The 25,370-nt window shown below is 49.5% G+C and overlaps 1 protein-coding gene across 4 annotated transcripts in view; it reads left to right on the top strand.

The window, feature by feature from the left end:
* Positions 1-25,370, top strand: part of TMCC2 (transmembrane and coiled-coil domain family 2) — a 46,231-nt gene that overhangs the window by 4,129 nt on the left and 16,732 nt on the right. For 3 of the 4 annotated variants that reach the window (XM_010362456.2, XM_030936427.1, XM_030936426.1), the window contains one exon: positions 10,267-10,812. In XM_010362456.2, coding sequence (XP_010360758.1) covers positions 10,267-10,812 — 546 coding nt within the window. Of the gene's footprint in view, positions 1-10,266; positions 10,813-25,036; positions 25,248-25,370 lie in introns of those variants that run through there. The other variant, XM_010362457.2, reaches the window with a different exon arrangement.

Genomic DNA, 25,370 nt, shown 5'->3' with positions numbered 1-25,370 from the left:
GGCCAGTGAAAAGTAGTAGTTAAGCAGCAATTTTAAAACTGTAATTGAAAAATAACCTAAAAATGGACATTGCCTCACAGGAGGCTCATGCAGATACATTGAGGGCCTTCTCAACTGTTCTACACACCTTTGGGACCTTCGGGGAAAATCTCAGTAGACACTCCCACAACAGGAACACAACAGTTCAGTCCCATTCTTCAGCCACTTGGAGCTTGAATTCCTGTTGAACCACTCGAGTTCCTGTTTCGATTCATTTGTCCTTATCGTCCAGTCTTTTGCCGCTAACAGATTCCCTGCTTGTTGGGAGGAGATACTGGGGTTGCTAAGCCACAGAGAGTGCTGGCTGACCAAAAGTACACCAGAATTCTACAGCAAGAAAACCCAGTTCCATTGCATATGGGAGGAGATGGGAAGCTTAGGGAAATACTGCAGACAGGGAACACACATTCCTGTTAAAAATACAGCATACGGGCCAGGAGCGGTGGGTGGCTCATGCCAGTAATCCCAGCACTTGGGTAGGCCAAGGTTGGTGGATCACTTGAGGCCAGGAGTTTGAGACCATCCTGGCCAACATGGTAAAATCCTGTCTCTACTAAAAATACAAAAATTAGCCAAGTGCAGTGGCACACACCTGTAGTCCCAGCTTCTTGGGAGGCTGAGGTGGGAGGATCGCCTAAGCCCAGGAGGTTGAGGCTGAGGCTGCAGTGAGCCATGATCATGCCACTGTGCTCCAGCCTAGGCTACAGAGCAAGACCCTATCTCAAAACAAAAACAAAAACAAAAAAAGTGTGAATGTGTGGTAGATACTTCTGAGGCCCAGGATGAGTGGCCAAGCTTAAGGGTGTGCTGGTTCTATCCTGATACGTGATGGAAGCCTGAAGGCATGGGAGGAAATTACCGACCTCCCTACCTCTCTCACCCCTTGTGCAGTGGGAAGAATTGACCCTTTCCTGAAAGGAGGTGTCTGGGGATGCTGACCCGGGCTTTCCCCCTGGATTTCCCCTAAGGTTCTCTTTCCTCTCACAAAAGCCCCTTTAAGTAATTTCCCCGGAGATTTCTGAGCAGTATTAATATCTTTCCCTGAAGAAAAAGGGGGAGCTCCAAATTCCATCATTCCCCTCCTGGTTTGAAGCACTTTTGACTCAAGACTCATTTGGGTTTCAGCTCATGTTTTAGTCACACCATGCACTGGTCTTCCTGCCTACTTAGTGAAGAGCAGGAAAAATAATTTGAAGCCAGATATCTGAGAGAAAGTCACAGCTGAGTCCTGTGTGGTTCTCCCTGCTGGCTCTCCGCCTTTCCTGGTGGTCCCAGGCAGCTTCCTCCCACTGTGAGTGGCCTGTGTTCCTTCAGCGCTCCTGCGGAGAGCCCACTAGAGAAGGGTTCATGCAGTCAGCAGATACTGACCACCTTCAGCAGGAAAGGTGCTGCTGAATTAAATTATGAAATATGCTTATAAAAGTGCCTGAAAACGTGTGCAATTTAAATAACAGAAGCAAAACAGACACCTCGTCTACCTAAGTCAAGAAAAAAAAAAAAATTGACATTCCCGAGAAGCCCGTGCTTGTTTTCTATTTGTTTATTTCTTACATATATATTTTTTCAAGGCTCAGGGTTTTGATAAAATTTATAGGTCTCAGTTTCTCCTTTTTTTTTTTTTTTTTTTTTTTTTTTTTTTTTTTTTTTTTTTTGAGACGGAGTCTCGCTCTGTCGCCCAGGCTGCAGTGCAGTGGCCGGATCTCAGCTCACTGCAAGCTCCGCCTCCTGGGTTCACGCCATTCTCCTGCCTCAGCCTCCCGAGTAGCTGGGACTACAGGCGCCCGCCAGGTCGCCCGGCTAGCTTTTTGTATTTTTAGTAGAGACGGGGTTTCACCATGTTAGCCAGGATGGTCTTGATCTCCTGACCTCGTGATCCGCCCGTCTCGGCCTCCCAAAGTGCTGGGATTACAGGCTTGAGCCACCGCGCCCGGCCTCCTTTTTTTTTTTTTTTAAAGGTTAGTCAAGCGAAGCAGTGGGAGTGGAGAGTTTCTTCATTTTTTAAATGAAGGAGAAGACAAACTACTTCATAAGAACGTGGGTGGGATGAAGATGTGTGCATTTCCTGGGGCTCTCCAGGAGCTTATGGTTGGGATGGCTCTCTGAGGGCCTGCTGCATCTTGAGGCCCCAGTAGATATGTTAAGGCTTGAAGATTCCTGCAATCTCAGGTGGGAGCCAGACGCCTGGGGTAAGTTTCATCAGAGGAGGTAGAATTGAGGTATGCCTAAAAACAAAGAATTGGGAAATTGGTTATTTGGCCTCACCTCCAGGTGAGCTTCTAGGTCAAATAGGATGAAATACTTGCAAGAAAACCATAGTGGAAATACACATAAGTTTAAGGGTGCTTAATGCATCATGCAGTGCAATCAGAAACTTATGGGGATTTATCAGGAAAGTTGTACTGCAAGAGGTGGGTTTAGAGCAAGATTTTTTTTTTGTTTGTTTGAGATGGAGTCTCATTCTGTCTCGCTCAGGCTGGAGTGCAGTGGCACAATCTCAGCTCACTGCAGCCTCTGCCTCCCAGGTTCAAGCGATTCTCCTGTCTCAGCCTCCCGAGTAGCTGGGACTACAGGCATGCACCACCATACCCAGCTAATTTGTATTTTGAGTAGAGATGGGGTTTCATCATGTTTGCCAGGCTGGTCTGAAACTCCTGACCTCAGGTGATCCACTCTCTTTGGCCTCCCAAAGTGCTGGGATTATAAGCGTGAGCCACTGCGCACAGCCTAGAGCAGGATTTTAAAGAAGGGGTGGAACGTTTATTACCAAACAAGAGAAGAGGGGCTTTCCAAATGGGGGGAGTGAGGTAGCAAGTGCTTTTGTAGAGTCTTTGCCCTGTTTGACTAGAATGGTCAGGAACAATGGAGGGTAGTGCAAATGCTGAAGTTATCTGTTTTGTCCCGCTTGCACCTTATATGAGGCAGGCAGAGGGTTGGAAGGCCCAGGATTGCCCCATCCCCACCCCCTCCAACCTTCAGTAATATTCAGAGCAGCCCTGTATGTGGGCTCTGGGGGAACTGGTGACCGATGGGAAAGCATGTGGCAAACGAAGCTCCCTGTTCTCCTGCCACATATTGAGTTCTAGATTAATTCCCAGCTGCCCTAGTTGTTCTAGTGGGAACTGTCTGGCAGGCTCAGTATTTACAGAATGTGCTTCTTTTTGTGTATCTAATTGTGTCTTCACTGCCAATCCCATTAAGAATTTCCTTCAGGCCGGGCGCGGTGGCTCAAGCCTGTAATCCCAGCACTTTGGGAGGCCGAGACGGGTGGATCACGAGGTCAGGAGATTGAGACCATCCTGGCTAACCCGGTGAAACCCCATCTCTACTAAAAAATACAAAAAACTAGCTGGGCAAGGTGGCGGGCGCCTGTAGTCCCAGCTACTCGGGAGGCTGAGGCAGGAGAATGGCATAAACCCGGAAGACAGAGCCTGCAGTGAGCTGAGATCCGGCCACTGCACTCCAGCCTGGGTGACAGAGCAAGACTCTGTCTCAAAAAAAAAAAAAAAAAGAATTTCCTTCAACAAGGAGTTGAAACGTCTGATAGGACCTAAATTTTGGGTTGAAGTTTTAAAAGAGTATGGGGTTATCAGGAGCTGGGGAAAAGGGCTCAGGCAGCTTCTCAGTGGTGGTCTTAAAGGCCAACTCAAAACTCATTTCTGTTTCCATCTCTCCCTTAAGAAATGGCATCTGCCTCTGAAATCCCCGTAGACTACTAGCATGGTACATTTTTGGAATGAGGCCATAACTGGACAGGGTCCACCTTTGTCAGCCAAACACTTAAGTCTGTCTTCATGTAAGAAGTTAGAACAAAGCTGTTGGGGATAACAGGTATGTTTTGTGACTATGCTAGAAAAACAGTTATTTGGCTGGGTGCAATGGCTCACACCTGTAATCCCAGCACTTTGGGAGGCTGAGGCAGGGAGATCACAAGGTCAGCAGTTCGAGACCAGCCTGGCCAGCATGGTGAAAACCCGTCTCTACTAAAAATACAAAAAATTAGCCAGGCATGATGGTGTGTCCCTATAGTCCCAGCTGCTTGGGAGGCTAAGGCAGGAGATTTGCTTGAACCCAGCAGGCAGAGGTTGCAGTGAATCGAGATCACGCCATTGCACTCCAGCCTAGGTGACAAAGCAAGACTCTGTCTCAAAAAAAAAAAAAAAAAAAAAAAAAAGAACAATTATTTTCAAACCAAATGACTAAAGGCTTCCTTATTCCAGCCAGGTTAACTGAGTGATGTCCACCAGGGAAAACAAAGCTGGCTATAAGGACATGAGCCCCCCCACCCGAGCCCTCCCTAAGCCATTCTTGAAGACATCACACACATTCTGGCTCCTTGGCCTGTGTTCATCTCCTCCCAAGCCAACTCAGTCTTGGCGGTTACTAAGATAATAGAGTGAGAAGAGGGTTAAACTGCAGCAGGAGAAATCTGAGTTAGACACAAGAAAAGGCTGTTGGAGCATTTGAAATATTTGTGAAAGGTTATGTCTTTGGAAAAGATAGCCATCTAAGGATTAAAATCACCTTTGTAAGATGGATTTGTATAGACTTGGATAGTGGCTGCTCAGAAAATAAATGAACAAATAATTTACATAGCAGTCTTCCATGTTTGTGTTGAGGCCTCTGCCAGGTAATGTTAGGGACACAGATGTAGGTGCTGTAGCTCCTGCTGTCCAGTCACTCATTGCCCTCAAAGGTTCCGTCCATCAGCAGGTGAGAAGTTGGATAACAGTTGGAGAGAGCACTGGAAGCGATGTCACAAGGCAGTACACGATTAATTGCAAAATGAGTGGTGCAGATAATGAGCGCTTATGTGTTCAGAGCAGGGTGAAATCGCTGCAGACTGGTGTGATCAGAGAGGGCTTTATGGAGTGGCGAGGTGGTGAAGGATGGGTAGGATGCAAAGAGGCAGAGAGGGCACACTATGCTGGGAACTTTAATAAAAGTCTTCTATGTTGGTGTGTGCTGAATCAGTTCTGCCTAAAGACATGGTGGATGAGGTGACCTTTTCCCACTTGCTTTGGCTCCAGGCAGAATTCTCTAAGCAATGAAGGAGAAAGGAATCAAAATAAAATTGAGAATGGGGGAATTATTTGCCTGTGTGCCCATGAGTTGAGTTTTTTTTTTTTTTTTTTTTTTTTTTTTTTTTTTTAATGTCAGCTGTGAGGCTGAGAAAGAAATAAATGATTCCAAAAAGCTTTCATCACTGGGTTTCCAATAGAAACTCCAAGTGGGCCTGAGCAGTTGCAGCTGCCTACTGTACACCACTGTGGTCATCAGCGCCAAACCTGGGGTAATCGTTCCTCTCCTGCTCCCACCCAGGCTCCCCACCCAGAACTTCTTAAGGGCAATTGGAGACTTCTTCAATCCACTTCGGATCCTGAGAGTAGAACTCTGTGGGTTTTTACAGTGATTAGTTCTCTAATGCTGGCCCTGTTTCCATAGAGACCCTATAAATAGAGGAACGTTGGCGACCTAGGCTGGCAAAGGCTCAGGGTGACCCAGTCACCCCACTGAACCCTCACAGCCAAACTGTTGGTAGGGCAGAAGGAGTTTCAAACCCAGGTAGGAGGAAGGGCTATGCAGTCAGCTGCCAGGTGGGATAATTAGCTATAGATTAGTGTGACTTTAAGCTTTCCTGGGATTTGTGGAGAACACAGGGACCTGTAAAAATTAGAAACCACTTTTGGTCATTTTTAGCCAGATGGTGCCAGTGACACTGTACCCCGAGGCATTTTAGTTTTGGATTTATGCAGCTGTGTTTGCAGATTTTGGAGCAAACTTCCCCTTTGGGAGACCCACACCCAGGGAGAAAGACGGATGAAGCCCAACTGTTCAGAAACCACAGCCTTCTCAGGAAGGATCTTTCAGAAGCCATCTAGTCCTCCCTTTCTTCCTGAAAGGACAATGTCACCCAAGGAGATGGGGTCCTTCCTGCCCTTTCAGATAGTTCCAGGAGAGGGACAGCCAACTCCCCTCACTTCCTTCCCCAGGGCAACTCACCCTGGGAGGCTCTCCTTTCTGACTACCTTCTGGCCAATTCTGGGGACGGCACTTCTTGCTTTGGTCTTATGGATCATGAAAGCCCTGTTTGTGTCCCACCTCTCGGCTCTCTACTACATGGCTTCATTTGGCCACCAGAATGGTTTCTGGCAGCCAGGGAAAAGCAAAAGTCAATGTGGAAAAGCAAGTGACATTTTAGGAGCTGGAACCTGTTAGTCAGAGCAGGTGGTGCTTTCTGTTGCGTTGGCGGCTAAGTTCCCTTAAGCTAGTCACCATGGTTTTCCTCACTTCTGAAACTTGTAGCTGGTTATGTGTATGTGCTGAGTTTTTTTTTTTTTTTTTTTTTTTTTTTTTTTTTTTTAACACTTACTGTGTTATGTCAAAACTCCTTAACCATCTCCTCCCTGACACCCACATACAGAAGCAGCCCAGCCCATGCGTCACTTTGCTGTTCCCGCCTCGCACCTTATCAGTAAGGAAAAACCCCTTCATTTGGAGCAATCTCCTCTCTCCGCACATTGTTCTTTGACTTCTTTTTTGTTCTTTCCCTCCTGCCTGCCACAGACTTTGATAGATTCCTTGGTCTGCTGGGGCAAAGGTCCTGGGGTCTCCTGGTCACTTTCCTTAGGTTTCCTTCACCTACAGGACAGCTCAGGGAGGTGGAAAGTAAAGACTTTATAGTTGAGGGTCTTGTCCTATAACATGGGATGGGCAGATCACAACTGCAGTTCAGGGGACCTAACAACCCTTGACCCAGGCATTTTTGTTTTGCTCCTGCCTTTGATACTGTTCTGGGACGCATGCAAATACCCTATCTACTTTAGTCTTGAAATCAGTGTATGGGGCCGGGCGTGGTGGCTCATGCCTGTTATCTCAGCACTTTGGGAGGCCGAGGTGGGCGGATCACCTGAGGTCAGGAGTTCAAGACCAGCCTGGCTAACATGGTGAAACCGCATCTCTACTAAAAACACAAAAATTAGCCAGGTGTGGTGGTACACGCCTGTAGTCCCAGCTCCTCGGGAGGCTGAGGCAGGAGAAGTGCTTGAACCTGGGAGGTGGAGGTTGCAGTGAGCCAAGCTCACACCATTGCACTCCAGCCTGGGCAACAGAGCGAGATTCTGTCTCAAAAAAAAAAAAAAAGAAATCGGTGTATGGGCCCATGAAGGTAAATTCAATTAGAAGTTGGTTTCTCTGTGTGGCTTGGATGAGCCACTTAGCTATGCTGTGCTTCCGCTTCTTCATCTGCAAAATAGACTGATGCTGTGATGTCTCACATTTCTAGCTCCTGAGATTAGGCTAGTGTCAGATTATAATGACAGTATAAATCGGAATGCACTTTGCAAAATGCTGTTGTATAAATTTTAAAAGCAAATTGACCAAAGATTTTAGGCTCCAAGGCAATATAGCAGACATTGGTGGCTGCCATAGCTCTCCCTGGCACCTCCACCGGCCTCCCAGGGATAGGGGAAAGGAAATGCCTCAGAACTCTAGGACCTCTGCTGAAGTCTTTAGAAGGGAAACTCTTTCTGCCTGAGTGGATCCTCAGTGTTGGAGAAGCCAGTTTCGGAATGGGGGGAGAAGAGGAAGGGACCTGGAATAGAATGCTAGAAAGACAATCTGTATTATGGAATGTGACGATTTGGCAGAGGCAGCTGGCCCCATCACAGTACCTGGAGGGAGGTCTCACATCAGCTTGGGCCTGGGGAAGAGGGAGGTGTCCTGGCGTGTCCCTGTTCTGGAGACTGCAGGATCTGGTCCGTTCCAAGTCCATGGCAGAGTTGACATCTTGGTTCTTCCCAGCACAGACTCAGGTGAGCCTTGTGATCCTGCCTCAAGCTGGCCCCCAGGGGATGGTAACTCCTGTGGGAAAACCTGGCATTGTGTAACTTAGCATCTCGAGGGCCGCCCCAGAACTCAGTTCTTGAGAGGGAATCGTGGTAGCCTTAATTTCCTCATCTCTAAAAGGAGATGTTCCAGTTGTTGGTTTTGTTACTATTTAGGAAAACCAGATGGGATAATGCAGGATACAAAGCTTCTTTAAAATGAAAAACCGTTAGTTCGTGATGAGTTGTGATGATGTAATTTATCTGGTCTGTAAAATGGGTGATGTAAGGGCCTCACCTACTTTGAAGATTCTGGGGGTGCTCAAATGAGGTGAAAAATGAAAATCCTAAAATTTTACACAAATACGTAATAGTGTAGTTGTTTGTATCCAGCTGTAAGTGCAGCCATCTGCACAAACTCAAGGCTGAGTTGTAAAGTAACCTAAGAGTGGGGTCAGCTCATTCAGAGGATTCAGGTTGCTTTTTCTTGGTTTCTATATGGTCTAGATTTTCTGCTCTGTAAGGTTGTTTCTAGGGAAAAAAAAAAAAGAAAATCCAGTCTGTGTCATTTTTTGGAACATTTTTTAAAAGATTGAGGCTGCCTGGTAAGATTGTAGGTTGTTCATCACAGGAAATCCTGCTATGGCTCATTGAGTCCCACATGGCTGGGTCCTGAGTTTTCCTCTAAGGAGCTGCAGAATGTGAGGTGTCTCCTGGTCCTCCAAGTCTCACCCCTCCTCCCAACGGCTCCAAAGCTCTCATAGAGGGCTCAGCCTGGCCAGATAAGCCGTCCCCTGACAGAAGCAGCTGTCTGGAATTATCCCACAGTTGCTCGCCCTGGCAGGCCATCCAGCTGCCCCTCTGGGAGCAGTCTTGCCGGAGGAGCAGCTGGAGAATCTCAGCGACAGGGCTGAGAGGAAAGGCTGTGGCCAGGGCAGCACCGGGTTGCAGGGCCTCTGTGGGTCTAAGGGGAAAGACACTCACTTGGATAGCTTGTTCCGATGTGTATGCTAAAGAATTGGTCACGGCCGGGCGCGGTGGCTCAAGCCTGTAATCCCAGCACTTTGGGAGGCCGAGGCGGGCGGATCACGAGGTCAGGAGATCGAGACTATCCTGGCTAACACGGTGAAACCCCGTCTCTACTAAAAAAATACAAAAAACTAGCCGGGCGAGGTGGCGGGCGCCTGTAGTCCCAGCTACTCGGGAGGCTGAGGCAGGAGAATGGCGTAAACCCGGGAGGCGGAGTTTGCAGTGAGCTGAGATCTGGCCACTGCACTCCAGCCTGGGTGACAGAGTGAGACTCCTTCTCAAAAAAAAAAAAAAAAAAAAAAAAAAAAAAAAAAAAAAAGGAATTGGTCACGTTACTGACTATGTCACGAGGTTTGCTCATAGAAGTAAAGTTTATTTCATTGCCAACCATATCAGGAATGAGATTGGCTGCAAATAACAGAAAATCATACTAGAGTTGTGTAGACAAAGATGGGTTTATTTCATGCCACAAGAATCCCAGGATAGATGTTCACAGCTGGTTTGGTGGCTCCATAGACTTTCAAGTTCCCAGGACTGTCCCTTGGGCTCCCCCGTCTGTGTGCAGGCCCTCATCATCAACCATGTCACCTTGTGGTTGCAGAATGGCCACTGCATCTCCAGGCACTACATTCCCATTCCAGATGGGAAGATGTGGAAAGGACCAGTGCCTTTATCAGGAAAGCAAAAGTGTTCCCAGAAACTCACCTTGCTTTTTGTTGGCCCAAACTGTCATGTGGCTACTCCTAGCTGCAAGGGAGTCTGATGAGGCAGGAATTTTTAGCAAGGTGAGTTAAGTCCTTGCAGTTTGGTTGGTAAGAAAGAAAGAGAAATAGATATTGGGTAGGCAGTTAGCAGTGTCTGCTACAACAGTATAACCTGATTGTATGACCCTGATTTTCCTGGGGGAATGTTGGAATTGGGCATCTTTGGAAATCAATGCTTGGTGGCCTGAAAGAGCTGGTACAGCTTGAAGGGATGTCTAACTTGGAAGGAGGGAAGGACTGGGGGTGGGGGTATCAATCTAGAGGGATACAACCCCATGAGCCAAGTGCTACCTATGTATGCCATTAAGCCTCAGACTGAAGCCCTGAGAGCATTATTCCTAGAAACTCTGAATCTACATTTTGATTGGGAATGTCCTGTGGAAAACCGTGGGGGCACATCTCTTTGGGAATGAAAGGATGGGTCTGGGTTGCCACCTTTTCGCAAAGTGACCTTTGATGCATGACATGCCATCTATAGAGATCTTCCAGGTTCAGATGGCTGCATTAGCTATGCCAGTCCACCAAGGACAGACCCTTCACCTTCACCCCCACACTGACTAGGCAATCAAGAGCTTTCCACTCACCAGGGTTCTTCATCTCTCCCCCTTCAGAAAATCCAGCAGCTGTCAGAGGGCTCCATGTTTGGCCACGGTCTGAAGCACCTGTTCCACAGCCGCCGTCGGTCTCGGGAAAGGGAGCACCAGACGTCTCAGGATTCCCAGCAGCAGCAGCAGCAGCAGCAGCAGGGTATGTCCGACCATGACTCCCCAGATGAGAAGGAGCGCTCTCCGGAGATGCACCGCGTCTCCTACGCTATGTCCCTGCACGATCTGCCTGCCCGGCCCACTGCCTTCAACCGTGTGCTGCAGCAGATCCGGTCCCGGCCCTCCATCAAGCGGGGCGCCAGCCTGCACAGCAGCAGTGGGGGTGGCAGCAGCGGGAGCAGCAGCCGGCGCACCAAGAGTAGCTCCCTGGAGCCCCAGCGTGGCAGCCCTCACCTGCTGCGGAAGGCCCCCCAGGACAGCAGCCTGGCCGCCATCCTGCACCAGCACCAGTGCCGTCCCCGCTCTTCCTCCACCACTGACACTGCTCTGCTGCTGGCCGATGGCAGCAATGTGTACCTCCTGGCTGAGGAGGCCGAAGGCATCGGGGACAAGGTGAGGTGGGCCTTCTGGGGCAGGGGGAGACTCAAAGGCAAGGGCCATCTGCTGAGGGGCCTTGAGATCTGGGGAGCTGAACCGGGGGCCCTGCCTGGCAGATCCTGACACCCTGCCGCCTGCAGAGTTATCTGCCTTGGTTAAAGGAGTCAGATATGACTAGGCCAAAAACAAGAGATGATTCCCAGGATGGCTAATTTTTGTTTCCTCAGGGTTTTGTTTTTCAAAATTGTGTTTTGTTCATACTGGTATTAATGTTGACTTGTTTTCCTTAAATGGGCTATCAAGAAGCAATATGTATAGTAGTTTAAAGCATAGACTGGAAGCAACCCTGGTTCTGCCACTTACTCAGTTAACCTCTTTATGCTTGTGTCACCAGTTGAAAATGAGGATAATAATAGTACAGTTGTAGGACTAAATGAGTTAATATATATAACATACTTGGAATAGAGCCTGGAGTAGTATCATCTTTACTTTTGGCACCAACCAAAGAAGATAGGGAATCCATGAAGGGTGATTTGGGAAGGAGAAAAGCTAGTTTGGCACTTCATGAATTTATATATTCGTTCTTTTATTCATGTAACAAGTATCTATTGAATTATTATTTTGTGCTACAAGAATGAACAAGCCAGTGTTGCTGTCCTTGTGGAGCTCACTCTAGAGGGGGCATGAGTGGGTGAATGAACAGAGAGATGGGAGCTGCTGTGGGAGCTTCAAGGGAGAGGGGACTTGAGGGGAGAGCGAGGAGCTGGCAAAGACCTGTTTGAGGAAACCATTGAGCTGAATCTTAAATAATTTAGCCAGGCAAGAACTGGGAGAGGGGAAGGGGGAAGGAAGGGCGTAGGATGTACAAAAGCACACAAGCTGGTGCTTGGGGCTACTGGGGGTTCATTATGGCCAGAGCATCTAACACTTTTGGGGATTGACAGGTAGGCAGAGGCCACATCACAAAAGGCCTTGCCATGTTGAGTCTGGGAATAGTGTGAAGCTATCAAGGGGTGCTAGGCAGGAAACTGGCAGGACAAGGTCCCTCTAGGTCTCAATATAAAGAGTAGATTCGGGCAGGTACGTGACTCACACCTGTAATCCCAGAACTTTGGGAGGCCGAGGTGGGCGGATCACTTGAGGTCAGGAGTTCAAGATCACTATGGCCAACATGGTGAAACCCCGTCTCTACTAAAACTACAAAAATTAACCAGGCATGGTGGTGGGCGACTGTAATCCCAGCTACTCGGGAGGCTGAGGCAGGAGAATTGCTTGGACCTGGGAGGCGGAGGTTGCAGTGAGCCAAGATCAAGCCACTGCACTCCAGCCTGGGCGACAGAGCAAGACTCAGTCTCAAAAAAATAAACAAATAAAGAGAAATAAAAGAAATGAGGGAATTCTGTAGTTGAGGAATCACAGGAGAAGGAGCGTGTTTTGAGGGGAAGGTGATGAGTTCAGTTTTGGACCTGCTGAGTTGCAAGTGCCTTTGGGAGCTGTCTAGCTAGGGAGGACCAGCTAGTAATTGGGTCTGTGGGGTAGGGTCCTGGGCCGGGGCCAGTGCTCTGGGAGCTGGCACTGAGGTTGAAATCATGGGTATGGGTGAGGTCTTCAAAGGAGGATGTGTCGAATGAGAAGGAGGCCGTGGACAGATCCAACTGACATATAAGTGGCAGGCCAAGCACCAGGAGCCTGTGAGAGAGCAGTCAGATGGATAGAAGTAAACTTGCAGCAAAACAAAAGAAAAATGAGCTTGAAGGAGGAGGAAGTAATCAGAGTGAAATGCATAGAAGGGGCAGGTCACATCTGGGTTTGGAAATGTGCACAGGCAGTAGCCAGCAGTGGCTGTCATTGGGAACCATGACCTAAAGCCAGCTTCTGTGGATTAAGGAGAGGGTGGAAGTGGAGGCAGGTGTGTAGCTTGGCTGGGAAGAAGGAGGGCATCAGGTGGAGGCAGTCTGGTTTTGTTGGTTTTTTTGAATCGGGAAGCACCTGAGCCCACCTCTATGTTGACTGGAGAGGGACCTATTAGGGAGAGACTGAAGATAGCAGTGAGGAAGGGGAATTCTCACTGGGGTGAGGTCAGTGAGTAGGTGAAAGGGTGTGAGATCCAGATGTCAGCATGGTCCTTGGTCACAAAGAGTCACTTCTGGGAGGCAGAAATGAATTCTTACTTTGTTTTTATTTTCTATGGGGGAAGAAACCAAAGGTGCAACTGTTTATTGCGAATAGTAGGGGTGGTGGGAAGGGCTGGCTTGAGAAGGGCAGTAAAGTTTTGGCTTGGGGCAGAGCAAGGCTCTGAGCAGGAACTCACGGGTGACCTGTCTGGTGTTGTAGAGGCTCCTAATTTGTGCTGGCAGCACCCTAGTGGTTGCAAATTGTTTCCTCTGTAGTGGTCCTAGCCAGAGGGTAGGAACAGAGCTGAACGATTATCTGGCTAATCCAGGGTTGGGGGTTGCTGGAATGGCATGTAAGGGTGACAAAGGAGTTGGGGGTTTGGGTCAGAGAATGCTCAAAGGGTTGGACCTTGAAACCTTGGCTAGCAGAGAAGGAGGTGGGGATAGGAGAAGGCTGATGAATGTGGAGAAAAGGAGATGGGGGTACTGAGGGAGTGAGGGAGCAGGTATGTTAAGAATAAAGAGGAGTGAGAGATAGGAGAGGGCATTGGAGTTTACGATTTGGGGGATGGTAGGGAAGACAAAGGTCCGAGTATACTCATAGAGCATGACAAACAAGGAATGAATGGAAAGATAATTTGCAGTGGCAAGAGCTGAGAGGCTAGATTGTGGGATGGGCTGTCCACATGACATGGAGATGCCCCCTAGGACAGTGGTCCGACAGGAGGGCAGCAGGTAGCTTTGATGACTGGAGGGTGGGGGAGAAGAGTGCAATGGCAGGGACCTCAAAGGAGGCCGTGCTGAAGCAACACTGAGTACAGCAGAATGCTGGTCCCATCTCCAGAGGACACAAAATGAGGGAGGAAGAGGAAGAAAAAAATCACTGCGATTAATGCAGGCTCCAGGGCAAGTGGAGCTGCAGTAAGAGCCTGCAGGGGCCCAAGTGCCTGACTATGGGCAGGAGGCAGCTTGTTTGTTGTGGAAGGAGGAGTCTGGAAGGTCCAGTGGGAGGGCAGATGAAAGAGAAGACAGCTCAAGTGGAAGTGGGAGAAGGAGACATGATGGAAGACCAAACAATTCTACATTTGGGGCGTGTGAGGCCCCGTGGGTTTTCCAGCATCAAAGTCCCAAGGGAAACTCTGATATAAAGTTGTTTTTACCTTAGATGATCACCAGAGCTGATCCATCTCCACATATAGTTTTAAATTGTCCTCTCATCAACACAGACTGTTTCTCAAGTTCTTGTGCATGCTGACATTTGAAAATGTTTGGATGTTCATTCATTCAACAAGCATTTGTGTATATGCCGTGTGCCTGGCACTGTATAGCAGCTCGGGTTTGGTTTTGTACTTTTCCGACGTAGAAAGTGCTTTTGTAGACATTGTTTTATGAATTCCTTAAAGCAATCCTGTGAGACAGCTAAGCCAGGTGAAGATATCCCAATTTTTTTTTTTTTTTTTTTTTGAGACAGAGTCTTGCTTTGTCACCCATCTCTGCTCACTGCAACCTCCACCTCCTGGGTTCAAGTGATTCTCCTGCCTCAGCCTCCTGAATAGCTGGGATTATAGATGCCCACCACCTCGCCTGCCTAATTTTTGTATTTTTAGTAGAGATGGGGTTTCACTATGTTGGCCAGGCTGGTCTCAAACTCCTGACCTCAGGTGATCTGGCTTTCCTCAGCCTCCCAAAGTGCTGTAAACTGGGTGTGAGCAGGGCATCTGGTTCAGAAGCTGTCCAACTACTCTGGGGTTGGGGCAGAGTAGCTGGATTCTGGATTGGTTTCAAAGATCAAGCCACAAAGGTTTCTGATGATTCTGTGTGGTGTGACAGAAAGAGAGAAGTCAAATGTGGTTCACAGATTTGCGGCCTGGCAGCCAGAAAGAAGAAATGGCCAATAACTGAGTCAAGGAAGATGGCAAATGGAATGAGTACCTGGCAAGGGGTGTGAGGTGGGGAGGCAGAAATCAGAGCTACGTTTGGGGTACCTTCAGTTTGAAGTGGCTATTAAACGTCCACGTGGAAATGCCAAATAAGCAGTCAGCTGTACGAGTCTGGAGTTCTGGGGAGAGATCCAAGCTAGAGGCATAAATTTGGGAGTTGTCAGCATATAGATAGTATTTAAAATGATGGGACTGAACCATTTGCAAGCCTAGCCTCCAGTGGGGAGAAGTCTGTTCTCAGAGTGAGGAGCTCTGCACGCGTTGGCTAAAAGGGTGGCGTGGCTTTGTGAAATTGAGAGCTGGAGGAGCCCAGCAGAATGAACCAGGTTGTTCAGCCCTTAATGAGCAGACACTCTGCGTGTAGAGGCAGCCAGGCCCACCTCTCATGGGTGAGTCAATGAATACATTTTAAAAATCAAATTAGAAAAATCCTGTCAAGCAGGAGTCTCCGGTATGCAGCTATTTTATGAGGAGGGAAACCGTGCACCTTGCTGTCTTTGGTTCTCTAGGGCTCCCATGAAGACCTCCTGAGCAGGGGGAAGATGTTGGGGTGGGCAGTGGGCACTGACAGAAGCTGGTGAAAGACTGGATGTTTGCAGGGGCCTGGGGGAAGCGGGACCTGGGGGAAGCATTAGCTGGGAAGCTTCTCTGTGGGGCTCTGCCATGTGGCTCACCATGCCTGAGATATCCAGATGGGAGGGGGGAACTCTTTTTTTGCTGCTTATGGAAGACGAGACCCAGAGACTTTGGGTGACCTGATGAGGGGACAGTTCTCTGGGTTCAGGGTGATAATGGGGGAAATGGTTGTTCTTGTGACTATTTCATATCCTTCTTTAGAACCCTCAGCTTTGTTAGGTGTATGACCTGGTTGATCTTTATAACATACCTGTGAAGTTGGCAGAGCAGGTGTTATCTCCATTTTACAGATGAATAGACTAAGGCCTAGGAGAATCAAGAGACTGCTTGTCTATGGCACCCAGCTAGGTCTTGGCAGGGAGACAAGGGATCCTAGTCTGTACCCAAGACTCATCTGAGAGGTGACATCACTGAACCCAGCTGGGGACCATTTTATGCAAAGTCTATGGAGAGCAGGTTTGCCTCAGCCCGAGGGGGATGATTTTATCTCTTAGTTGCTGTTTCCCCTTGAGGAACCTAGATTTCCTGACCTGGAGCTATCCTTCCAGGAATGGGCGTGGCCCTGGGGATCGTGAGGAGAGAAAGGTGCTTCCCTGTCACAGAGGAAAAGGGTCTTCCAGCCATCAGTAAACCCTGCTCTGTCAGCTGACTCCCCCACACCCAGAGGCCCTGGGCTGGTGTGAGAAGCAGTAGTGGTTTTGCCCTGATCTCTGGGCATGAATAGGAGGTATTCTTCTCTCCCTAGTAAACACAGCCCCACATGCTCACTGCAAGATCCCTGGGGGTTACTAGCGTCTATTTTTAATTCATAAGCCTCCCCCACTCCACACACCCCCTGCCATTGTTTAGAACTCACCAGCTGGCTTTCGGACCAGGGCAGCCCTGTTGGGGTTGAGTTACCACAACACCCTAGAGGCAGCTAAAGTTCCTCAGCTGTCCTGGAGAGGCTCACCCTAGCCCCATCCCAAGAAAGTAGGGGACCTCAAGCCCCAAGGGGAGCAGGGTGTGATGGGGGACAGATAGGGGCTCACGGTCCAGGGAAGCAGCTCAGCCTTGGTGATGGTAATTTGGCTGTTGGTTGTTCCTGCTAGATCCACTTAATTGTCTTTGAGGTTGTGCCTTCAATTACTTTCCTGTTTTAAAAACAAAAACAAAACATTGTTGGCTGGGTGCGTGGCTCCTGCCTGTAATCCTAGCACTTTGGGAGGCCGAGATGGGTGGATCACTTGAGCCCAGGAATTTGAGACCAGCCTGGGCAACATAGTCAGACCCCATCTCTACAAAAAGAATTAAAAAATGAGCCGGGTGTGGTAGCATGCACCTGTAGTCCCAGCTGCTTGGGAGGCTGAGGTGGAAGGATCACTTGAGCCCGCGAGGTTGAAGCTGCAGTCAGGCACGACTGTACCACTGCACTCCAGCCTGGGTGACAGATTGAGACCCTATCTCCATTTTAAAAAATCATCATCTCAGCCTCGCCATTCTGCTTTCTAGTATGTATGTGACACAGAAAAGTAACTGCTGTCTCTGTCTTAGATTTGTAAAGTGGGGAAAAAATTGTCATCAATTGTGGGTGCACTTGGGCATTGGCAGGTGATTAGAGAGTGCAGGTTTTCCATCTGTGTGTTGCCTTAACCTCTGGGAGGCACATGCCCTGGAGACTAGAGAGGGAACCACTGGTTATACATCCAGTGGAGATGGAGTTGAGCCATCTGGCTCCTCAGAAAACAGATGAGGTCCCCACCCTCTTCTCCCTCTTCTTTTTTTTTTTTTCTTTTTTTCTTTAACAGCAGTTCCTGGAAAATGTAGTGTCAGAGGGTTGTATTCCCCTTCTGTCATCTCTCCCAGGCCTGGTTAGGCATCAGTCCCCTCTCGCCTTGTTCAGAACCTCTCCCCAGCTGACCCCTGGGCTTGTGCATGGAGTGTCAGGAAGGGGATGCAGCGCAGGAGTGCTGGGTTTACAGCCAGCCAGCTCCTGACTGTGTCCTGCTCACCCCTTCCCCTCCTGCAGTGTGGCTGAGAAGCAGCATGGGGCAGAGCTGGGAGGGCTTCTGGACAGCTTCGGGAGACTGTGGAGGTGCTGGGGACAGGACTTTATGACAGGCCCTGCTTTGAGAGCAGGCAGGAAGGAAGAGAGGGCCAAGATCTCCCCACTCATGCTGCAGGTAAAGTGAGGAGGGTGGAGAGATGACAATGTCCTGACTGGATGCTTCCCTGTGGCCTCATGGAGGTGTTATCTCCAGGCTCCAGACAGGGAAACCAGTGGAGTTCAGCACATCACCTAAGCCAGAGCAGACTCTGAATGCCCTGTGCTCTCCGTCCACTCCCACACCGGATTTATCCAACAAGATTTCTTCTCTGCCCCAGCATAAATAAGCACCCCTGTTTACTCTGAAGGATGGTGAGTGAGGGGCCCCCCCAACCCCTGGCTCTTGCCAAGAAGACAGATCTTGGCAGCTGTCCAGGGGCCCTGGTTTGTTTATGTCTGGGAGTCTGCTGGTTCAGAGGTGGGTGGGGCGGGCTCTGCTGAGAGAGGTTTCCAAACATGACCACTCAGCCAGCTGGCCATGCGGGCGCCCGATGTATCTGAACTTGTAGGCCAGGTTGCATGGGAGGCTGAAGGGGCCCAGACGGGCCACACTCTGCATGTTCACACGAATGCATCCACCTTCTGAGTCACACCACCATGCAGGTACATGCGCCAGCCTCTGCTGGCCTGCCCTCCCTCACACCCAGGAGTGGTGGAGGGCAACTGCCTCCTCTGTTCCCCTCGCCCATCCCATCTCATCTCTTCTGCCCTTCTTTCTTCCTCTCTGCATGGAAAGGTCCTTTGGGCAGAGGGAGAGCCAGAGGCAGCCAGGCCAGCAGTCTCAGAGGAGCCTTTCAAGGCCGTGCCTGTGCTGCCAGTGGCTTGCCAGGCCAAGGCAGGGCAGCTGTGTGATTTGCCATGAATTGCTGCTCCCTGTCTCAGTGACTCAAAGCCCCTATTCCCCAGAGGCTTTGGGGTCCCAGCACAGCTGTATATCCTCTTGTGCCTGGAGATCTGAGAAGTTTCTTCCTTTAGTCTGATTTGAATTCCTCATGTTCAGTTGAAGCCCCTTGCCTTGTAGGGGTCCTGTCCAATTAGGAGAGGGGCCCAAAGTGAGGACTCTGTGTCTGACCTAAAGCTCTGACACCAGACATCATAAGCTGCAGCATTCTCTTGACTTTTCAGACAGAATCAGACAGCAAGTAACTGGCCTCCAGAATTAGCCTTTATGCATCTTTTCCCCACTAACACCCACTGACTTTCTTTCTAGATTGAAAGTATCGGCCGGGCGCAGTGGCTCATGCCTATAATCCCAGTACTTTGGGAGGCCAAGGCGGGCATATCACCTGAGGTCAGGCATTCGAGACCACCCTGGCCAACATGTGGAAACCCTGTCTCTACTAAAAATACAAAAATTAGCCGGGTATGGTGGTGGGCATCTGTAATCCAAGCTACTCAGGAGGCTGAGGCAGGAGGATTGCTTGAACCCGGAAGGTAGAGATTGCAGTGAGCCCAGATCGCACCATTACACTCCAGATTGGGCAACAAGAGCAAAACTCAGTCTCAGAAAAAGAAAAGAAAAAAAAGAAAATATCCAGTATTCTCCAGATTAGCTCTGGCATCTGGAAGTACAGAAATTACCAGGATACAGGGGGCAAAATTAGATAACTTCCAAGTTACCTAGCCAAGATGTGAGGTCATGCCTTGTTGATGCCTTTGTCCCCAAGCTCAGGTGAAAACTTGGTGAGAAATAAGCTGTCTGTCTGCAGACACAGGTGGGAGAGGCCAGCCAGATATCTGCCTGGGCTCTCCAAGGCTGCCCAAGGGGAAGGTGTGCTCACGGTTCAGGTGTCAGACCCCGATGCCAGAGCTGGTAGCAGTCAGCAAGAGTAGCTGTCATCGAGTTCCAGACGGTGAGGAGCTGGCGCTTATGATGTGGGCTGGGTCATGGGAGTTGGCTCAGGTCTCCCCGGCTACCCAGCACATTCTTCCCTGGATCTGCCACATCCCTGAGATGAGAAACGTGACCCCAGTCCCCTCTGGTGCCAGATGAGGCAATGGAAATACAGTATCATTAACCTGATCCCTGCTTCTGCCTGTCCTTTTCATAGGCACATTTTGGGCTTTCTCTTTATACCCCACAGAGCAGAGGGCTCTGAAATAGAAGCAAAAATGAATGTACACACCCCATTGCATTCCTTCTAGGCTCCTAGGGAATCAGAAGCTCCCCTGAGCTACAGTAGGGAGTTGGGGGAAGTGAGTGTCGTTTCTGGGGACAGTAGCCTTTTCCTACCTCTCTTCTCTGTCCGGGGACAGGCTCTTGGACCCCTAGCCCATTTCCCAAATCTTTCAGAGGCCAACCTAGAGGCCTCCTGCCTCCTGCTGCTCTTGTCCTTTTTGATCCCCCTCCAGATCAGATTCTGGGAGTTCTCATTTTTCCTTTTCCTTTCCTCTTCCTTACAGTTCTCCAGATACCCCACCACTGGGACCCTAGAACTGGGCTAGTGTCCATAGCTAGTGAATAATTTAGCAGGCTCAGCAGGAGCTGAATCAGACCCAAGGTGATACTGTGACCAGGAGGCCTCCTCTGGGCAGCTGGAAAGGCGAATCCTGCCCTGGAAAGACAAGTGCTCTGTAACATTAACTTCATTATATAAGGTTTCTTCATTGCCTGAGAAGGTAGCTTCAGATCCAAATATAATCTGGGCCCCATGCCTGTCTACTGACTCCTCAGGGGCTCAATGGCTTATGGGCATGCCCCCCAAGAGGTGCCACTCCTGTCCTTTTGAAAGCCTTCCTGGCATCAACAGTCAGCTGAACAGCAAGCTACAGTTTGGAGAATGCATTCACACACATTTCTCGTTTAGTCACATCAGCTCATGGTATGCTCTGAGCCCTTGAGTCAGCAGGAGCACACTAGAATTCAATGTTTCAATCCTCTGCTTTTAGAAAGGAATGATTCCAAATTATTCCTGGCAAGCAGGATGGGGTAGAGGGTGCTCTACTCCCTAAAAGTTGCTCAAAAAGGAAATGTGGCTTCTTCTCCGGGTCACTTTCTCTCAGGCCTGTTCCCAGTAAAGCCTCCTCCAGGGCAAGTGACTGTAAAAGCATGAAATCATCCATCTTTCCTGCCTGCCTGGTACGGATTTTGATTTGCCTAAAAGTGACTTAGGTAAGTGGTTCTGTTCACTGCCCAACATCTGGGCTCATGTCTGTGCCCAAGAAGGACTACCTAAACAGGAGTGTGTGTGGCATTAGACGGGCAGAGGACCATCGGGAGAGATGGCATGCTCCCTCCCTGGAAGCAGCTGAAAGGTGCCCTGGTGTGTGCATGTGGGTGCTGCCCTGCATCTTCCTCCACTCTGACCTAATCTGTCTGCTTTCCCAGCTCACACAGCTGTGCCTATCCATGTACTCCTAGGAAGCCTGCCCACCTTGGTTGCTGCCGTTCATGCTGAAGAATATTATCCTTCCTCTCGCATTTCCCTGGGGGTTAGCAGAGCTCTTTGGTCATGTGTGTTTCTAAGAAGATGCACCTTCTGGCTGGGCTGAAAGTGAATACTTGGGGAGAGAACCTCTGAATAATGACCACTTTGCAAACCTCCATTTCCAAGCAGTCTTGGTGAGCATAAAAGAAGCTGCCAGCCTTTCAAAGAAGAATCCTCACTGGGAGATTTTCACCGCACATTTAGGGCCTGGGATTTTTTTAAGGCCTCACCTTGTATTCTAAGCTACTAAATGTAGCTGCTTTTCAGCGTGGTTCTTTGCTCCTAAAGCCTATGACTTCTCCAGTTTCCCACCCTTCAAAATGTGTGGTTTGTGTTTTTTTTTTTTTTTTTTTTTTTTTTGAGGCGGAGTCTGTCTTGCTCTGTCGCCCAGGCTGGAGTGCAGTGGCCGGATCTCAGCTCACTGCAAGCTCCGCCTCCCGGGTTCCCGCCATTCTCCTGCCTCAGCCTCCCAAGTAACTGGGACTACAGGCGCCCGCCACTCGCCCGGCTAGTTTTTTGTATTTTTAGTAGAGACGGGGTTTCACTGTGTTCGCCAGGATGGTCTCGATCTCCTGACCTTGTGATCCGCCCGTCTCGGCCTCCCAAAGTGCTGGGATTACAGGCTTGAGCCACCACGCCCGGCCTGTGTTTTTTTTTTAAGAGAAAGAAAAGTAGGCTAGGTGCAGTGGCTCATGCCTGTAATCCCAGTGATTTGGGAGGCCGAGGCAGGAGGATCACTTGAGGACAGAAGTTCAAGGCCAGCCTGGGCAACATAGTGAGACTTTGTCTCTCTTAAAAAATAATAATAAAAAAAAAATAACTAGCTGAGTGTGGTGACATGCACATGTAGTCCCAGCTACTTGGGAAGCTGAGGCAGAGGATCGCTTGAGCCCCCAGAGTTTGAGGCTGCAGTGAACCGTGATCACACCACTACACTCCAGCTTAGGGGAAAGAATGAGACCCTGTCTCTAAAAGAAAAAGCAAGAAAAATAAGATGATTTTAAAAGGGCAGCAGGGAGAGAATAACAACAAGGCAAAGGAAGAGAAAATAAAAAATCTAAGATTTAAAGATTTAAAGAGTACTAAAGAAAGAAGAGGCATGGCGTAAAAATTAAGGGAAGAGGGCCGGGCGCGGTGGCTCAAGCCTGTAATCCCAGCACTTTGGGAGGCCGAGACGGGCGGATCACGAGGTCAGGAGATCGAGACCATCCTGGCTAACACGGTGAAACCCCGTCTCTACTAAAAATACAAAAAAACTAGCCGGGCGAAGTGGCGGGCGCCTGTAGTCCCAGCTACTCGGGAGGCTGAGGCAGGAGAATGGCGTAAACCCGGGAGGCGGAGCTTGCAGTGAGCTGAGATCCGGCCACTGCACTCCAGCCCCGGCGACAGAGTGAGACTCTGCCTCAAAAAAAAAAAAAAAAAAAAAAAATTAAGGGAAGAGGAGGAAGGATATAGAAGAAAAAACTAAACTAAGGGGAACCCAGTAAAAGGGCTGAGACCTTCCAGACGTGCAGAGAGAAGAGCCTGTGCCCAGGACCTGGGCTTCCTTCCAGTCCACCCTTCTAAGATGTCAAGAGCCCATCTGTCACCCCCGCCTCAGGCTTAACTTGGATGGGTGGAAAAACTGAAGCCAGAGACCCCCTACCACAGCTCAGCTGCCCATCCTGTGAATTGATAGTGACCACTCTCTGTCACTGAGATGTGGCCTCCACCTCTGCCAGGCCAGAGAGGAGGCAGCCCAGGGGTGTCCAAGACTGATCAGGAAGTGCAGGGGATGCGGCTTACTCCACAGCTCCTTTTCTTTGCGAAAGAAGAGCTGCTTTGCGACTGGTGTCCTTTCAGAGCCCGCTGCTTTAGTGCCCTTGGCAGCTGTTCCCAGGTGTGCCTGCCACTCTCTTAACTTTGCTCCCGATGGCAGCTGCTTCTTTGACTTTTTCTGTTTCAGACCAAGTCTTCCAGGTACTATCTGGAATACTGTGGTTTGTGTATGCATGTGCACATATACCCATGGTGAGGGAGCTTCAGGACCAGTCACCGATTTCAATAGAACTTAGAAAGTGTCATGCGTTTGCACGAGGGTCCTGGGAGATAATGGTCTGTGTACCATTTGCAGCTAGGAGAAGTGAGACTCAGTTGCACAGAGTCTCCAAGGCTTGGCTTATTCACCCTCTCCTCCATCTCCTGATGCCACTGGTCTCACTCCGTAAGGCCGCCTCACCCAGGCTGCTGCTTTGTAGTTGCTCCTGCCTCCTTGCAGTTGTGAAGTGGCATGGACAGAACGTGGACGCTGCATAGCTAGCAAGTGGCAGGTGAGGATTTAGACCAGGTCTTCTGACTCCCAAGCACTCTGTGGGCCACTGAAAGGCTCATCCAGTGCCCAGCGAGCCCAGCACATCTTCCTGCCAGACACATTCACCTTAATCCCCTCTCTTTACACCATCCTGCCATCACATTTGTGGAAACAGTCTCAGCGCCTATAGTGACTTAACCAAGGTCACTCAGAAAGCATGGAAGTGAGTCTCGCACCCAGGGCTCTACAGGGCATTTCCCACCATGCCACCATGCTTTGGGCTTTCCCCACCCCCACCACAGGAAGCTCTGCGTCCTTGGCAGATTTGGGAACACATCTCATGTATAAAGACAAGAGCAGGCTCAGAAAAGCATTGCTCTCCTGCTAAATTGCCTGGCAGGCATCCCCCTGGTTCCTGTTTGCTACTTTTCTCCTAGCAGACTATTGGTTCCCTCCTGACCCCCTGTTTTCCTGCTGTTCAGTTATTGTGCTGATGGGTAAGCCGCTCTTGGATTGGAGCTAAAACCTCCCATTAGGGAACTACGAGGTGCCTGTGTTGGGGGCAGCTATCCCCAGTTTATTTTGGTGGTGCAACGTGGCCTTGCAGGAAACTCTTTCTGTTGCTTCTGAGCCCTCCTGATCCCAGGAAGCACAGAGAGACCTACCATGCAGAGTGAACCCCAGGGCTCTCAGCTCACTCGGCCCCTCCCCACCTGTCTCCTGCTGCCACTGCCTTCTCTTCCTTTTCCTCTGCTTAATAAGAAGAAGTTAAAAATCTTAGCTTGGGCTGGGCATGGGCTTACAGGGCTCACACCTGTAATCCCAGCACTTTGGGAGGCCAAGGCAGGCGGATCACGGGGTCAAGAGATCGATACCATCCTGGCCAACATGGTGAAACGCCGTCTCTCTACTAAAAATACAAAGATTAGCTGGGCGTGGTGGCGCGCGCCTGTGGTCCCAGCTACTTGGGAGACTGAGGCAGGAGAATCGGTTGAACCCAGGAGGTGGAGGTTGCAGTGAGCCATGATTGCATCAATGCACTGCAGCCTGGTGACAGAGCAAAACTCCGTCTCAAAAAGTAAAAAAAAAAAAAAAAAAAAAAAAAAAGAAGGGGTATCTTGAGTATGAGAAGACCAAGCTGTCTTTGTTGCTACCTGAGACAGAACTGCAGTGGCCAGACTGCCTTTCATTGCAGCTAAATGAGATAGATCATTTCATCATTCTACCATGTCAGTGTTGAGGGAGGATCAGTCTTATGCTAGGCACAGCGAAGGGTCCAGATGAACATAAGATCTGATCCCTGCCTTATCATTTAATAGGGGCATAAGACCTATTTACAAATAACCCTTATGCAAGAACAGTGCTTGGTGCCAACTTATAAAGTCAAGATCCAGTACCATAGGAAGGGGATCGTTTACAGAAGTAGGGGAACTGCCAGAAGTGTTCCCTGGCCCTACAGGTCAGAGCTGGCCCCAGAAATTGGGACCTATGTAATATGCTTTGCCAGGCTTCTGTGCTCACAAACCCCAAGTCATCAGCCAACCACAAATATTTGTATAGTTTCCATGCGCCCAGGGTATGAGGACTCCTGATCTTGGTGATTTTGGCTGCAAGCCCTGGCACTGGCTCCCAGAGATAGCACTGGGCCCTTATCTCTTTACACCTTCTTGAATTTGGGACTACCCAATCAACGTGACGCGTGTTGACCATCATTATTTAAGCCCAGAGTCCCTCACCAGGCTCAAGTGGGTGCAGAATCCACGTCTTTCTGAAAAGTTCTGCTGTGGGAAGCTGCCATTAGAGAGATCCAGAAGGCCCCAGGACTCAGCGGGCCAGTCACTTACCCAGCTCACTGCTCATTGTCCTCAACTGTGGACCTCTGTCCCCCTCTGCTGGCCACTCACAGAATTTCCTGCTGGGACTGTCGAGATGAAGTCCAAGGAGGAAGAAACTGCTGTGAGTTTGCCATCTGTGTTTTATCTTGGGTGTTTTTGCCAGGGCAATGCTGGTGGAGACTGGGAAGCAGAAGCTAGTGCAGAAGTGGCCATTGGTGTCCAGGGCAGAGACTGGATTTCTGGG

This window comes from Rhinopithecus roxellana, chromosome 8 (assembly GCF_007565055.1).
Source record: "Rhinopithecus roxellana isolate Shanxi Qingling chromosome 8, ASM756505v1, whole genome shotgun sequence".
Lineage (NCBI taxonomy): Eukaryota > Metazoa > Chordata > Mammalia > Primates > Cercopithecidae > Rhinopithecus > Rhinopithecus roxellana.
The sequence above is the reverse complement of the archived record's forward strand: the minus strand, read 5'-3'. Positions and strand labels throughout refer to the sequence as shown.